Source organism: Oncorhynchus nerka, linkage group LG24 (assembly GCF_034236695.1).
Source record: "Oncorhynchus nerka isolate Pitt River linkage group LG24, Oner_Uvic_2.0, whole genome shotgun sequence".
Taxonomy (NCBI): domain Eukaryota; kingdom Metazoa; phylum Chordata; class Actinopteri; order Salmoniformes; family Salmonidae; genus Oncorhynchus; species Oncorhynchus nerka.
In genome coordinates this window covers 63,923,649-63,940,995 of record NC_088419.1, presented here as the reverse complement: position 1 = coordinate 63,940,995, position 17,347 = coordinate 63,923,649, and the positions used below count along the sequence as shown (strand labels likewise).

The 17,347-nt window shown below is 44.0% G+C and overlaps 1 protein-coding gene across 2 annotated transcripts in view; it reads left to right on the top strand.

The window, feature by feature from the left end:
• LOC115108418 (breast cancer anti-estrogen resistance protein 3 homolog) overlaps nt 1-17,347 on the top strand; it is a 113,011-nt gene that overhangs the window by 32,703 nt on the left and 62,961 nt on the right. The window contains exons 1-2 of one of the 2 annotated variants that reach the window (XM_029632707.2): nt 1,071-1,330; nt 11,631-11,976. In XM_029632707.2, the coding sequence (XP_029488567.1) occupies nt 11,639-11,976 (338 nt within the window). In that variant the 5' untranslated portion in view covers nt 1,071-1,330; nt 11,631-11,638. Of the gene's footprint in view, nt 1-1,070; nt 1,331-11,630; nt 11,977-17,347 lie in introns of those variants that run through there. The other variant, XM_065009050.1, reaches the window with a different exon arrangement.

Here is a 17,347-nt window from a genome sequence, read left to right as displayed (position 1 = left end):
CCTGTCCCGCAGGTGTGATGTTCGGATCCTGTGCAGGTGTTGTTACATGTGGTCTGCCACTGCGAGGACAATCAGCTGTCCATCCTGTCTCCCTGTAGTGCTGTGTTAGGCGTCTCACAATATGGACATTGCAATTTATTGCCGTGGCCACATCTGCAGTCCTCATGCCTCCTTGCAGCATGCCTAAGGCATGATCACGCAGATGATCAGGGACCCTGGGCATCGTCCTTTTGGTGTTTTTCAGAGTCAGTAGAAAGGCCTCTTTAGTGTCCTAAGTTTTCATAACTGTGACCTTAATTGCATACCGTCTGTAAGCTGTTAGTGTCTTAACGACCGTTCCACAGGTGCATGTTCATTAATTGTTTATGGTTCATTGAACAAGCATGGGAAACAGTGTTTAAACCTTTTACAATGAAGATCTGTGAAGTTATTTGGATTTTTACGAATTATCCTTGAAAGACAAGGTCCTGAAAAAGGAACTTTTTTGTTTGTTTGTTTAGTTGCACTGTACAGTGACAAGTATATATTTTTTTGTTTAAAGAACATTATTGGATTTTCAAATAACATTATCGGAGTGAAACTGGACAATAACAAAGGCTGTTGTTGGGACATTAAACGTGAGGCTGCTCTGGCTTCTCTCCTGGGATTGGTGACAGAGGAGAGGAGGGAAGAGGTGTGAAGAAAGGGACGTTTTCAGTGCTGGGGGGCAGGGGAGGATGGGGTTGAGGGTAAGTCGTAAATCACTCCCCTGTGGCTCGGTGTCTGTGTGGAGGAGTAGGGGCACGTGTGTGTGTCTGAGTGTGTGTATCAGCGAGAGAGATAGAGAACACTGTATATATACATAATATAACATTTGAAATGTCTTTATTCTTTTGGAACTTTTGTAAGTGTAATGTTTACAGTACATGTTTTATTGTTTATTATCTATTTCACTTGCTTTGGCAATGTAAACATATGTTTCCCATGCCAATAAAGCCCTTGAATTGAGAGAGAGAGAGAGAGAGAGAGAGAGAGAGAGAGAGAGAGAGAGAGAGAGAGAGAGAGAGAGAGAGAGAGAGAGCATACTACGGAGGGGAAGAGGACGGCAACACAGCCACTGTGGGAGGCCCAGAGACACACAAAGCCAGAGAGAGAGAGAGGAGGAAGGGGTTTGTTTCTGCAATCTAGCCTTGTTGTTGCCTGTTCGTGCGAGTCTCTTTGCTGGTCAGTCAGTCTACTATGCCTGGGACTCTGTAGCGCTGCCACTCAGGAGGAACTCTACTGAAGTGAAGTGAGGAGGAAATCTCTGGCTGTGCTGTTCTTCAAAACAAGTGCAACTTTAAACAGACAGGTAAGGATTTCTAGAAACCGTACTGGATTGGACTCTGCTTTGTATAAACGTGTTGGAATGTGTTGGTGCTGTATCCAGATACTTACAGAAGTGTGAGCAGTATCTCTTTTGCTAGTTTCTCTCTAGCAACTTTGTACAACTTCAAATAATTTAGATTTATTCAGAGTTGTCAACAGGAAACTCTTTGTATTGTTTTCAGTAGAATGACTTCAGTCAGTTCAGTTGATGCTTTTTCTCACTAACAAGGTCAAACTTTAACAAATGTTTCCTCAAACGCTTTACACAATAACATAAGATAAGCATGTTTTTCAAGGACTTTGTTAGTCAATGGAATAGATTTCGGAGATTTTTCCCCTGGGAAATTGGCCACCTAAGTTCCTGGTTGCTGTGTCGGAGAGAGATGACAGTAGCTGGAGTTGTTGGTGAGGAACTGAGTGGCAGCCACTGCTGTGGGCTTTAATAACTCGTGATTCATATGCCACACACAGACCAGCCATGCAGCTCACAGACGGGAAGACTCTCTCTCTCTGAGGAGGAGGAGAGGAAGGTGGGAGAGATCTGAGTTCATATCAAACACCCCCTTCTCTCAACAAAAGAAGGGCCAAAAAGTGTCATGTGACAGTTGGACTCTTTGTTCTTTTCAGAGGTCTGGAGAAAGACTGGCCAGGGGTTGCTTTAGTAATGCACTGCTGTGTGTGTGTGCGTGCATTTGTGTGTGCATGTGTGCGTGTATGTTCATGCTAATGTCTGTGTGCAAACATGTTTGTCCGCAGTATTCCGCCCATCCACTCTCTCCAGTTTGCAGTGAGAAAGGAAGGGCAACCTCATCCGTCAGTTTCCTCTGGTTAATTGTATTCCTCTCTTCATTTCCCTGCATGTGTTTTATTTGTGGCTTTATTTTCCTGTGCCACTCATTAGTTTTCCTAGTGGGTCTGTTCTGCTGTCTGGGTAATGAGGGGCCAGGCCTGCAGCATGTGACAGAGCTGTAAAGTGTCTGCTAGTTGCTACTTTTAGAGCCCCAGCTGAAACACATTCTGATCTCCCTGCCCTGCCTGCTGCCTCCACGTCTTAGCTGATTGGCTGTGTGTCAGCCCCTTTCGCTAAAGCTTCCTATTCCTTCCTGTACACTACATAAGATGCAGGTTGAACGCCCTGCTGTAGAAACCCTGAGTGTCGGCTCGGAGTCTGTCTACAGCCTGATTCACTGGGATTTGTGTACTGAGTGGAGGACCGGCATTAATGGGGGAGAGATAAACTCCCAAAGCCCTGGGTATGATGGGTCTGATGGGGGTTTAGATGTATAGTCCAGCCCAGATGTCCACTGTGTAGAGCAGACTGATATTGTAGACTAGAGCAGACCGAACTGTTTTGTCTCCCACAGAACTGCACCATTGTCAGATATGGGATGGATGAGAGAAGCTGGTTGGGGATAGCAGTCAGGCTATGGTGACAGATTTATTAGAGGGTTTATTCTGAAGAGTGCTCGTGGCCCACAGCCTCTCTGGGTCTTTTGTCCACTCAAAGCAGGTTTGAATTCATTGAAGGGGACTTGCATTATTCACTAGATTCCCATGGAGGAGTGAGTGTGGGGGAAGGCTGGAGAAAACATAACACTGATAACACTGTTTAGAAATGCACTGGAGTATTCTCTTCTTCCCCTGTACATCTCTAGTAGCTTTAGTTTGGAAGGTTATAATTTTATTTCCTTTGCATGTTGACTCTTGCGTATCTTTTTGAATCAAGGCCAGTTTTGTTCACTTTCACTTAACAGATTTGTATGTGCTGTGGGACTAGGGCAGGACACAATGCTCCTACTATAGGTACAGTAAAAGAAAGACAATATTTGTGTTTGCTGACATCAGCAATGGCATGTGCCCTGTGTCACGAGCCAGATACAAAGGACTTTAAAGAATTTGCGAGTGTGTCTGTGTGTGTGTGTGGTATTGTGTGTCTTCAGTGAAAGATGCAGAGGATGATATATGCAGTGGGCAGAGAGCCAGAGAAAGACCATTGTGCTTGTGAGAGGTAGAGAGACAAAAGAGAGAAAGAAAGTAAAACAGTGTGAGGTAAGGAGGAGAGACATCATGAGAGACACAAAGGAGATAGATGAAAGAAGAGGTATTTTCTAGACCCACACCTCAGTTCAAATGATGGCCATAACTTTGTCACCTCTTCTAGTATTTTGCCTGAATAATTTATGTTATCAGATTAATGTCTTGAATATTCATGTTCTTAAGGAGCCCAGAGAGGGTTAACCCTTTCTCTTCCGGCACGTGCGACAGACTGTCACCACAGGGGAGTAATTGTCAAGCAACATTCCTTAAGTGGAAAGATATGTGCCTGGTTCTGGCCCCACTGACTCACTGCTGGGCTGCTTCATTTTGCTCTCTCTGAGGTCAACAGCAGGCCTCCACACACTGACCAGCCCTCAGGCACTTTACTCACCAGCCAATTAACCCCCCGCCTCCGCACCACCAGTTTAACTGGCTTCTATAGGAATCGTCACCTGGCTACTGCAGGAAGGGATGTGTGGTTGTGACTGGTCAGTGGTCTGGCACAAAATGGCTGCTGACCCACCCACTGTGCATCATCACCCAGGTGGGTGCTGTTAATTAAGGTAGGGTGTTTGGTTGATTTGTGTGAATAGTCGCACTTGCATAGACTGTAATGTGTTTTAGAGCTGTGAAGGGATATGTTCTTCCCACTCGCTGGCGTTTGTCCTGTGGTATGATGATGCTGAGTAACTGGGACATGTTCAGTGACTCAACCCACCTGACGAGTCTAACAGAGCAGGTGAATAAACATCTGTGGTGGTCTGATCCGAGGTGCTTTCAAGACAACTGGGAACATTAAAAAAACTTCAGGTCGGAAAGCTGAAGTTCTTAAAAGAGTTTCCGTATTCGAATTCTGAGTTGGATGACCGTTAAAAATGATTTTCCCAGTCCAAGCTACCCAGTTGTCTTCAATGCACTGAAGTCTGGGATTTCCGAGTTCCCAGTAGTTTAGAATGCGGCACGAGTTCTGCATCATGTCATTCATTACCTGTGATCAACATGATATTAGAGGAGTTAAGCAATTTCTGGAAACTGTTCTTATGGGGCGAGGGAGTTTTTGATTCTGGATACCTAATATCCAGTGCCATATCACTCTGTGAAAGCCTGTTCTCTACTCTGATTTTCAGTCCCACCATGCATCTGGAACATTAAGTACAGTACAGTAGGTGGATCAAAAGTCTTTCTGATCCTATCTCATTGGAATGTCCTTTTTCTCCTGAGATTGAAACCTGCTGGTAACCATCTCCCAATATACATAGCTAGCTAGATTACTATGTCAACCAGGAACAAGTTTCAAAGAGCATATCATCCATCATGAAAAGGTGATACTTATTTACTACACAAACCTATTAACGTCTAGAATGTCATTGTATGCTGTACCATTTAGATTTTCCTTCACTGAAACTAAGGGGCCGAGCCCGAACCATGAAAAACAACCCCAGACCATTATTCCTCCTCCACCCAACTTTACAGTTGGCACTATAAGTTCGGGCAGGTAGCGTTCTCCTCGCATCCGCCAAACCCAGAATTGTCCGCTGGACTGCCAAATGGTGACGCGTGTTTCATCACTCCAGTGAATGTATTCTACTGCTCCAGAGTCCAATAGCGGTGAGCTTTACACCATTGCATTGCGCATGGTGATCTTAGGCTTGTGTGTGGCTGCTTGGCAATGGAAACCCATTTCATGAAGCTCCCAACAAACAGTTCTTGTGCTGACGTTGCTTCCACAGACCGTTTGGAACCCGGTAGTGAGTGTTGCAACTGAGGACAGACGATTTTTACACGCAATTTTCTTTGGTCCCGTTCTGTGAACTTCTATGGTCTACCGCCTTGCGGCTGAGCCGTGGTTGCTCCTAGACGTTTCCACTTCACAAGAAAAGCACTTACAGTTGAACGCGGAAGCTCTAGAATGGCAGATATTTGACAAACTGACTTGTTGGAAACCCACAACCCTTTTGTTGTGACAATCCTAAATAAGTTCAGGAGTAAAAATGTGCTTAACAAATCACATAATAAGTTGCATTGACTCATTCTGTGTTTAGTAATAGCAGTGAACATTATTTTTGAATAAATACCCCATCTCTGTACCGCACACATACAATTATATGTAAGGTCCCTCAATCAAGGAATGAATTTCAAGCACAGAATCAACCACAAAGACCAGGGAGGTTTATCAATGCCTCGCAAAGAAGGGCACCAGTTGGTAGATGTGCAAAAATAGAAAAGCAAACTCGGTGTGTAAAAATAGAAAAGTAGACGCGGTATATCCCTTTGAGCATGGTGAAGTTATTAATTTGGCGTTGGATGGTGTATCAAAGATACAGGCATCCTTCCCAACTCAGTTGCCAGAGAGGAAAGAAACTCCTCAGGGATTTCACCATTAGGCAATGGTGATTTTAAAACAGTTACGGAATTTAATGGTTGTGATATGAGAAACTGAGGATGGATCAACAACATTGTAGTTTCTCCACAGTACTAACCTAAATGACAGAGTGAAAAGAAGGAAGTCTTTACAGAATACAAGGCACTTAAGTAATACTAGAAAAAATGTGACAAATAAATTCACTTTTTGACCTGAATACAAAGCGTTACGTTTGGGGCAAATCCAACACAACACAACACTGAGTACCACTCTTCATATTTTCAAGCATGGTGGTGGCTGCATCATGTTATGGGTTTGATTGTCATTGGCAAGGACGAGGGAGTTTTTTTTGTTGATCAAAATAAATGGAATAAACCAAGCACAGGCAAATCCTAGAGGTAAACCTGGTTCAGTGTTCTTTCCAACAGAAACTTGGAGACAAATTCATATTTCAGCAGGACAATAACCTTAAACACAAGGCCAAATCTACAATTGAATTGCTTACCAAGATGACATTGAATGTTCCTGAGAGGCCTGGTTACAGTTTTGACCTAAATCGTCTTGACAATGTATGATGGCAAAAATGGAATTGACTTTCTAGTAATGATCAACCACCAACTTCACAGAGCTTGAGGAATGTTAAAAAGAATCATGGGTAAATATTGGTGTGCAAATCCAGGTGTGCAAAGGTCTTTGAAACGTGCCCAGAAAGACTCACAGCTGTAATCGCTGCCAAAGGTGATTCTAACATGTATTGTCTAACGGGGTGAGTACTTATCTAATGAAAATATATGCCACATCTGCTCCAGCATTCCCTCTCTGGCTCTCGAGGGCACCAGGCTGCCCTTCATTGCACACACCTGTCTCCTGGACGCCTTCACGTTGTTGATTGCCCCCTCTGTATCTGTATGTTCCTCAGTTGTGTTCCCCGTGTCAGCATTATTGTCATAATGTCATTTTGTTCCCCCTGTCCAGACGTTGTTCTTGTTTTTGTTATATGTCCTTTTCCATGAAATGTTCACTCCCTGTTCTTGCTTCTCATCTCCAGTGTCTGTCCTCACAATATATTAGTGTTTTTATTTTATATAAATGTTTGCTTTTTTTTACACTTTGGCATTACAGCGTATTTTGTATAGATTGTTGACCAAAAATGACAATTAAATTCATTTTAATCCCACTTTGTAAAACAACAAAATGTGGAAAAAGTCAAGGGGTGTGAATAATTTCTGAAGGCACTGTATGTCTTTTTGACCTGTTGCCAAGGAGGTCCTCAACATAAGAAGACTGGAGGCCGTTGTTGGTAAGATTAACATGGTTAGTCAAATGTTTTTCTTTCTGTGTTATCTAATGCGACCTCTGTTAGCAGATGATTGATAATGCCTTATAATTGGTTCTCTCTTGTGCTTGTCTTTATTTTCTAAAAGATTACATGGTGGAGACATGTGTCTGCAAAAATGTTTAAATCTGAAGATAGTTAAATTAAAGCTGAATGAAGATAAGGCCTTAAAGGGATTAACAAAAGCGTAAATATATCATTTAATATGTCATTCATTTAATAAAAAAAATACATTTGTATAAGCATATTATTTATTGTTTGATGATATAACTACAGTTACAAACTTGAGGAAATAACATGTGCGCTAGTCTAGTGGTGACCAGAGAATGTGCCCAATTTGACTGGAGCGTGGAGTGAATTTCACCAAAGGCTGGAGCGTTGGCCTTCTCGCCTGCTCCAGTAGCGCTCACTTCGTGAGCTCAGGGCATTCCCAGCCCAGCATGAATTTGTAGTCTACTTGCGTGCTGCTATCCCCTTGCTTTAGCTACTGTCATCAAGTATGCTAAATATTTTCATAAAGAAACTGATGAAACACATAGGTGAAAAATCAAGGCGACTTACAAAGATGAGGAGGATAGAGCAAGAGAGAGAGTGTGGTGATGAAGTGTCCACAACTAAAGAATCATTGTGGAATCTGAGAAAACACATATCTCGAAAGCCTGATGGTGTACTTGTTATGTGTACATGCTAACAGAAAGGAATGAGGTGAGTAGCTAGCTAAGTCTGTCACTGTAGCATAGTATTAATAAACAAAAAATATCTTAAAAGTTTTGTTAATTTTCATTCTATTATCTATACAATAGGCCATCACTGATTTTGGCCCAATAGGCGTGACATATGACCTCTTTCAAGGAGCTTTTTGTTTTGATAGGGTTATTTTCGCTAAAATCTTTTAGGCCTACCTACAGAAAAAAACACTACACATCCTGCCCAGCCTGGCAAGAGTGACCCAAAGGGTGTTTAGCATCCCCAATCACAGAGAATGTATTCTTCGCTGCTGGTCTGCTCTCCAGACACCATCGCATGAGCCTGAAACCACAGACTCTGGTCAAACTCATGTTTCTAAAAATGAATTAAAATGCACTTTAGACTGAGCCTAATAATTCATTTTTCCTATATTGAAGTAAGTCACAGCCTTTTGCGCAATTTATTGACTATAGTGATTTAATACAACAAAATGTTGTTTAAATGCTGAAGGCTTAATGTCCCAGCCAGCCTAGTGTGTCGCACTCGCAAATTCTTCAAAATGTATTTATTTGAAGGCTATAACCTTTAAATAATTTAAATAATATAGCCTAAATAATTCATTTTCGTGCTTTCTTAGGCTACCTGTCTGGCTCTTGACCTGTTTAGAGTGTTTAAATGCTGTTTAATATGACATGTAGCCTATTTGAAGTGATGTGCGCTTCTTACAGTCACATTTTCCAGTTGTTTATTAAAATACTTTTCATTCAAATCATATGATTTGGTTTCTATACTTCAAAACCCAAATTATAGGTCCAGGTAGTCACAAAAATATATTGGTGTTGGTTAAATTGTGATGTTATTGAATGGAGGGAATTTGTAGCAGCTGTTTTTTTTCCTGTGAGAGAAGAGTGATATTTAGCGGAGTAGTTGGAAAGGATTTCACATCGTTACACTCACTCCCCTTTTGACCTCCTCCTTTTTCCGCAGCAACCAGTGATCCGGGTCAACAGCATCAATATAACAGTTTTACCTTCCGTCCCTCTCCTCCCCGGCTTGAACCAGGGAACCTCTGCACACATAGCCACCCTCGAAGCATCGTTACCCATCGCTCCACAAAAGCCGCGGCCCTTACAGAGCAAGGGGAATAACTACTTCAAGGTCTTAGAGCGAGTGACGTCACCAATTGAAACGCTATTAGCGTGCACCCCGCTAACTAGCTAGCCATTTCACATCGGTTACATGAGCATGTAGGAATTGTGTAGGTATGTGTATGTTTTAAGTAGTAGATAACCAAAAGCTCAGTAGTTACACAGTTAAGGGAGAATTACGTAGTGATTTGCACAGGAAATATGTAGTGTTCACCAGTAGTGAAACGTCCCAATTTATCACTTATTACTACTTAAATTACTACATAAATCACCACTGGCTTACGACACATCTCAAAAGTAATTGGGTAGTAAAACCAGGAGGTTTTGTGTAGATCTTGTGTAGTAGTGATGAGTTGTAGGTAATTGAAAGCTACTTTTCATGAGGGATGTCCAGATGTAAATACGTCCACATGCTTCCCAGCCGAAACAGTTCAGAAGAGTTTGTGCATATATTATGATGACATTTTGTGACATTTTGTTAGTTTTGGACTTCGGTGAGTTTTTTTGGGCTGTTTGGGCACACAACATTTTTTCTGGAGGCAAGCCAAAATCTACGCCCCTTTGTCAGTGATTGGTCAACAGTAGGTATGTCTTTGTTGTCATTCAGCAAGATATGACTCATTTTCATGCACATTTTTTCATTGAGAAATACTGCACCAAACATCTTAGATGTAAAATCTCCTCTGCAAAAACGTCGAAATTAATGACAGATTTCTTGAGTTATCTTAGATTAACTCGGACTACTTTGAGAAAGTGTATTTTGGCTACAGCGTCTCAAAATGGACAAACAGTACTGTTGCCCCTTTTTTCTCGTTTTTCAAGCGAAGGTCTTTTAAGGGAGCATGCGAGCACCCTCGTTCGGTTTGCCTAGCCGACTTCCGCTAGCCGCCAGCCAAACTGAAGCATGCTGATGCCTTTAGTCTACACCTCTGGTGTTCATTACTCCTTTACCTAATGGCGTTCTTTCATCTCCTCAATACTGCAATGCTGAGTAAGGAGACATAGCACAGAGAGAAGGGAGATCTTATCATACTTTAATTACAGGACTAGATTTGACTACTCTTCATTGAATTTGCAGAATCAGAGTGAGTGTCCGTGTATTTTGAAGTGTGCTGTCATCACAAGGCAGATTATGGTACTCTCCCATCAGTCAGAAGCACCCATGATGTTGGGAAATTCCCACCAGACTCTCTAGACCCATACTGCTATAGTACAGTCCTCCCTGCTGCTGCCCTCCTGGCACTGATCCAACAGCAAAGCATCTCCTTGAAGAAGATGATATCTGGTTGCACTGCAATTACTGTGGGGTGGATCAACCATTTTAGGGACGTGAAGCAGGGCCTTAAATCGCCCCCTCTCAGTTAGAGACATTTCACAGAGTTAATACCAGACCTAAACACTGACACCAGCCCTGGCTCAGATAAAATTTCACACAGCACCAAGAGGACAAAGGCTTTGAAAGCAACATCAGCACTGCCCTGTGTATGTGTGTGTGTGTGTGTGTGTGAGTGTGTGTGTGTGTTTCGGTGGCGGTGTGTTTGTTGTTGAATAGCTTTAATAGAACTGGTTAACAGGGTCAGTGCGTGCTCACACTCAGCTGTTGTCTGGGTCAGTGGATTCTCTACCTCTCCTTATCCCCGTCCTCCCCAAGAGGCCGTTTCTATAGGACTGCTGCTCCCTCAACCCACCACCACGTCTTACCACGCAGAGGTTTACATCCATGCATGAGTAAAACAAAGACTGCTGAGTAAGAAACTCTATCAAAGTGCCAGGACAAAGTGTTCCTTTGTCTTTCATCACCACATGATTTCATTTTAATTAAGGCAGCAGGCTTTATCCTCAGTTGACCCCTTATGATAATCCAATATCATAAATTATGGCTGCACCGCTGAGAAGATTGCCATAAATGTTTTACCAAGTTCACTTCCCTTCACATGCCAAGCCAAGTTAAGGAAATAAAACAGGTTATGAATAATCCATAAGCTGTGTGGCTGCTCTGTGAGGAGCAGGTGAAGAAACAGCAGCAACAGCAAGTGATGTCAGCCTCTCTCTCTGCTAAGGCATGAGTTTTGTTTCTCTGCTCATTAGCATGCTAAAAGGCTGGCTGGGGGCAAAGGATGAAAGCAGAAAGCTGAGCAGAAAATCCATTCGGCTTAGAAAGGAGTCTTGATTTCATTGCCCAATTAGTGGCGTAGTGGTCCAAAAACTGGGTGTGGAACGCTGAGGTAAACATGTTTTTTGGAGAGGGCATGGAACAAGACGTCTCTATCTGCTGTCTTGTGGTCAGAGTCAGACTGGCTGGTGGTTCACTGATAGCCTGCAGTTATGTCATCCTGCTCCTTGCTGCTGCTATGGAGAGGGAGGGAGCATCAGTGGAACTATGACTGGGATACATGAAGCATGGTCTCTATGCCACTGGCTTCATTTCACTGTACTTACGTATATATTCCATCATTATCAAAACACATCCGGTGCCAATGCAGTTGTCACTGTGCTATAGTATACTGGGTGGGCAGCATAAGAGGAACTGTACGTACACACGTATATGTTTCCACACATTTGTCATTTGTGAGGATGTGCATCAGCAGCACATGTTTACTTTACCGGGCACCATGTCTGTGATATTGTCAGCCTTATATAACCCCTAGTCCTCCCACTCCTCCTCCTGCCATGTGGTCTGATCTGATGTCTCTCTCTCTTTCTTCCCTCTTAGAGCTGAGGATGATGGCAGAGGGGAAGTTTGCCAGTCTGCCAAGAAATATGCACATGGGCAGCAGGCAGTGTTCTCTGGCCTCCTCCATGGACCTGCTGAGCTCCAGGCCTGCAGTACCGGAGCTGCCCCCAGCCGGATACCACAGTGTCTCCATCCACGGCACTCTGCCTAGGAGGAAGAAAGGGGCCCCGGTTCAGGGCCCTGCCCGCTCCTGGGACATGTACAGTCACATGGGCACTCTGCCCCACCCGGCCCGAGCCCGTCTGCCCACCTCGCTACTCATCCACAACATTATCGAGGAACACCAGCCTTACCATACAGGGATGGAAGGCCACACCTCATACAGGTACAGCCACACACATCTTTTATGCCCCAGCTCTATAATTTCCTTTGTTCATTTCACAGAATCCGAATCTAAAACAAATATTTATGTTTTGTCCAATAAGACAATTAGGGTGCGCTCTTTAAAGCCCCTTAAGTACTTTGCAGACTTTCAGCTGCTACCACCCCCCTGACTAACTGAGACTACTTCACTCTGAAATAGTGTCCCAGCTCAAGCCATGGTAAGCAGGTCAGCTGAAATGTAATCAGTGAGCAGCACATGTTAGCACTAGCCTCTCTGCTACCACCTCTCTGTCTGTCAGGGCAGGGGGCTGTATCCCTCAGGCCCTGTTGAGTTACTGCAGAGCAGCTTCACTGTGGCCCCCTATAGATGTTATCTGGGGGCTGGGGCTGCTTTGTCAGGGCCTCTTCTTCCCCACAGCACTTTGCGGGGCTTAACACCTCACTCACTACTGAAACACAACACTGTCAGACTGCTGATAGGGCTTGCTTGATCTTAGAGAACACAAAGAAGTGACGAGAAGTTCCTCAGCATCAATCCATGTGATTAGGCCAGGAAACTGTGGATAAAGACACAACAGCACATTCACACGTATACACACACACAGACCTCAGAGAGATGCAGTGAAGGTAAGCCCTCTGTTTAGAGTGATATAAACCAACCGCCACAACAACAAAGCATGTCTAGATGGTTGAGATATATGCGCCCAGACAACCCAGACTGTGAGTTATATCCTGTGTGACAGAGTTTTATGTGTCACTATAGACCAGAGCAACGGTGCAGTGCTGGACAGAATGAAACACAGTCCCCCTCTTTAGACACACTTTGGGCAGGCAGACAGAATATGTCTGGACTTTGGTGGAGGAAGGGGGTTGGGGTGCGAGGGGGGTGTTACTAATAACTGAAAAGGCTGTGTCTATCCCTTGACATTTGAAGGTTATCTAATATAGGTCTAGTATTTAATCTCCACAAAGCTGGTGAGGTTAGTGAAGGTGAAAAGTAGACAAAAATAAGGAGAATAAATAAGCCACAACCTTCATTCTGGCAGTATGGGATACACAGTGGAGGTGTGGAGGAGCAACAGAGGAAGAGGGTTGTCTGGCTCAGCAAAGAAAGGGAAGCAATGAGGGAGGGAAGGAGAGAGATAGTGAGAGAGGGATGGAGAGGAGGGTTAGAGAGGTTCTGAAGAGAGCCCTGAGGTGCATTAAGCACACGGAGACCAGAGCCCAGATTCTGGCTGCTGCTGTAACTCTAGACGCTGATGTGCAGATAGATGTGTGGAGATGGTGAGGGATCAGGGCTAACAGAACACTATGACAGCTATAGTTCTGAGGGACCCATTCTGTGTGGCTGCCAGCACTGTGCTGCCTGCTACAGGACAGGACTGCAGGCCCATTGTGTCTATCTGAAGGCCGCTGGTTGATTGGTTGGTTACCTGGCTTTGCCAGGGAGCTGGGTATGGCTGACTGATGAGGGAGATTTCAGGATTAGTCAAAGGGCTTTGTCCTCATCTCTTATGAAAATATACGTGTAACTACCAAAATAAAGGAAACACTTGAGTAAATGAGCGATATAAACTATATTGAAAGCAGGTGCTTCCACACAGGTGTGATTTCTGGGTTAATTAACTAATTAACATCACATCATGCTTAGGGTCATGTATAAAAATGCTGGGCAGGCCATTATTTAGGTTACGATGACTGTGACCCCATAGGAAGACAATGCCTCATCCACAGGGCACAAGGGGTCACTGAATGGTTTATGAGACTGAAAACGATGTAAACCATATGCCATGGCCATCTCCGTGACCAGATCGCAACTCAATTGAACACTTATGGGAGTTTCTGGAGCAGTGCCTGAGACAGCGTTTTTCCACCACCATCAACAAAACACCAATGATGGAATTTCTCATGGAAGAATGGTGTCGCATTCCTCCAATAGAGTTCCAGACACTTGTAGAATCTATGCCAGGGTGGATTGAAGCTGTTCTGGTTCGTGGCGGCCCATTGCTCTATTAAGACACTTAATGTTGGTGTTACCTTTATTTTGGCAGTTACGTGTGGCTCTGTCATTAACTTCAGGATGGGAGGATATGCCACTCTGTCCATCTCTTTTCATGCAGATTACATTGATCAATGAACACTGTTTCATTTCTACTCATTGAACTACTTTGCTTATTCTTGTTTTGTGGATATTGTACATGTTTTAAACCAACCTATGTTTCTTTGTGCTGACTTTTTAGTCTCCCCGACTGTCTGTTGACCCTTGACCCAGACAGTGCTCCATCCTTTAACCACACACAAATTAATCAGTGTTTACTCTGTATCGATGACGCTATCTGGATTGATCCAGAAAGTGAGTGATTCTTCAGGTGACCCCTAACCTCAGTCAATCTGTGTGGTATGTGTGCCTGTGTGGTTGTGTGTGGTTGTGTGTGTTTGTATGTGCCTAAGCCAGATAGCCACTATAACCCAGGGCCCACTCACTCTGCCCCAGGGGGAGGCAGACAGCTCTGGCTGTGGTGTGCCTGCAAATACTTTATGAGTTGGACTCCGGTTGACTCAGGTTGAGATGGCGAGAAGATTTACAGCCTTGTATAGGAGATGAAAGGGCTGATAAAAGACGGAGCTGGCCGTGAGCTCAGAATCTAGAGTGACTGATTCTCTCTGTTTGTTCTGCTGAGAAATGGTCTGCTGCTGGTCAGATCTGATGCCTGGATGGTTTCCTCCAAGGCTAGAGAGTGGTGAAGTGTTTTCTGGATGTCTGTCTGTCAACGTCAGTTCTCAACCACTCTGATCAAAAACCAAAACATCCCATTGGGAATCATGGTGCTACAGCTGCAGTACATACGTTGTTAGGACCAGGTAGGTAGACGAATAGGCATCACACACACCACGTCTTTCACAGAAAGTCTTTGTTTACGCCATGCCCAGGCTGTCCTCTGTATCACAGCAGAGATAAGTAATGATGCCGTGATGTCCGGCCACAAGGACACTGTGAACTAACCCAATCCTATGAAAAGGATGTCATCATAACATTGCTGTTTGATAATTGGTCGCATCTCCAAATTATGTCATGCTGTGTTACTGTAAAGCTGTTGGTTAGGTACAGTAAACATTCTATTCCCATATCTTAAAAGTAATATTCCATTCCCATATCAGAAGCACAGCCACGGAACAATCATTTTTACTGTACACTATTATTGTCAATGATTGTCTGTGGGACTCGAAGGCTTCTAATTGTGTGAGCCAATCACAGTGTAAACACTATAAATCCTGTCCTAGTGTTAGTTCTGTTCATAATGTCCAGCCAGAGCAGAAGTTTCTCCCTCTCCTCCGTGAGTGCTGATCTGGTGGGTAAATAAACAGCGCTCCTTTTAGCAGCTCCTGTTTGTGTTGGACCAGGGGTGTCCTGTTTTTTCTCTCTCATCTGCTCCCTCCTCCCTCATTCTCTCGTTCTCTCCCTCTCCTCTGGGTTGGAGTAAGGAGTAGGCAGAAGGCAGTATAGCCACAGCTGGTTCTGCTTTTATAAGGCCAGCCAGCAGCAGGCTGAGAGTACATGTTCGGTCTGATGGGACACACACCTGTAGCTACCCAGTAAAATAAAAAGAGAGAAAGAGAACTCAACCAGAGCAACTCATTACCACCCCCTCTCCTCTCTTCATTTTTCCCTGGATTCATTATTTGATGACCAGATGGATACTCAATGCTGTTTGGGAGAGATTAGTATATGTATGCATTTAAATAAGTTATTTTGTGCACAGCAGAGCACTGATCCACTGTACTATACAGTACATATAGAAGTTGAGGGATTTTCCAATAGAGTCAAACTGCCCCTTGAGTCAGTAGTGTGGATGTGCCTCCGCAGGCTTCGGTTGGGCTGGGCCTTGCCGAACCCGGCTAGGCGAACCGTACTAATGTGCTCGCATACTCCCGTAAAAGACTATCGCTTGAAAAACTAGAAAAAAAGTGGCAATAGTACTGATTGTCTCTCTTGAGACACTATAATCAGTCCTCAAAATAGTCAGAATTAATCTAAGATAACTCAAGAAATCGGTCATTCATTTTAAAGTTTTTGCCAAGTCGTCCTGACGAGGATGTTTGGTGCAGTATGTCTCAAGTGAAAAAATGTGCATGAGGACAAGTTGTTTCTCGTTGAATCACAGGAGGAATTGAAAAATTCCTACTGTTGACCAATCGCTGATGAGGGGGTGCTGACTGGCTACCAACATCCGATTGCCTTGAGAAAATGTTTTATGTGCCTGAACAGCCGGAAAAAAACCTTGCTGTAGTCCAAAACGAACAAAAACGCCACAAAATGTTGTCGTAATATATGAACGAACTGTTCCGAACTCTTTCGGCTGGGAAGCAGGCGAACGCCTTTAGGCATCCAGAACAACCTTTGACTGAGGGAGTGTTGCATGTCAAGTGCCCCTCTCTCTCAGTCAGTGAGTCAGAGAAGGGGAGGCTGTGTGCGGAAATCCAATTATAGCCAGGTCGTCTGTGTGTGACCTGCTCTGTCCTTGTCCTTGGCTTGACTGAGCTCCATTTGAACTTAAGGTTTGGGGAAAGTCAGTGGTTGAGCAGGGTACATTTCCTCACCAGGACACAATGCAGCTGTGGTCTGGCTGACACTAAACCGGTCTAAAGGAGAGGCTCTTTGGCTGGCCTGTGGCCTCACTCGTCCTCTCACTTGTCCTCTCACTCGTCCTCTCTCCAACTCTATGATGTGTCTCCCAACACCTCTGTTCTCTACCCAATATGAACAGTATGGGTGGGATATCTGTTCTCTACCCAATATGAACAGTATGGGTGGGATATCTGTTCTCTACCCAATATGAACAGTATGGGTGGGATATCTGTTCTCTATCCAATATGAACAGTATGGGTGGGATATCTGTTCTCTACCCAATATGAACAGTATGGGTGGGATATCTGTTCTCTACCCAATATGACCAGTATGGGTGGGATATCTGTTCTCTACCCAATATGAACAGTATGGGTGGGATATCTGTTCTCTATCCAATATGAACAGTATGAGTGGGATATCTATTCTCTTTATTAGTCTCGGCTGTCTGATGGGAGCAGGTGGAACCTGTAATGTCCTGTCCAATTCTATAGGAACACCACCATACTGTGAACTGATTGTGACGTTACATAACACTGTAGATGTAGTTGTTGAATAACAAGGCCAGCTCTTTATTCTGTTGCGGATGGAGCGGCTTCAGAGGTGAACCAGCCAGCGCAGCAGCCTGCCTGTGTTGTGTTCCTCTGAGGTGGCATGACATACCAGTCACTCACCCTGCTGAAAGAGAAGCCAGGTTACTGTATAGGCTGACATGAAAGAATGGGCAGAGGAGATAAAGTTCACCTCT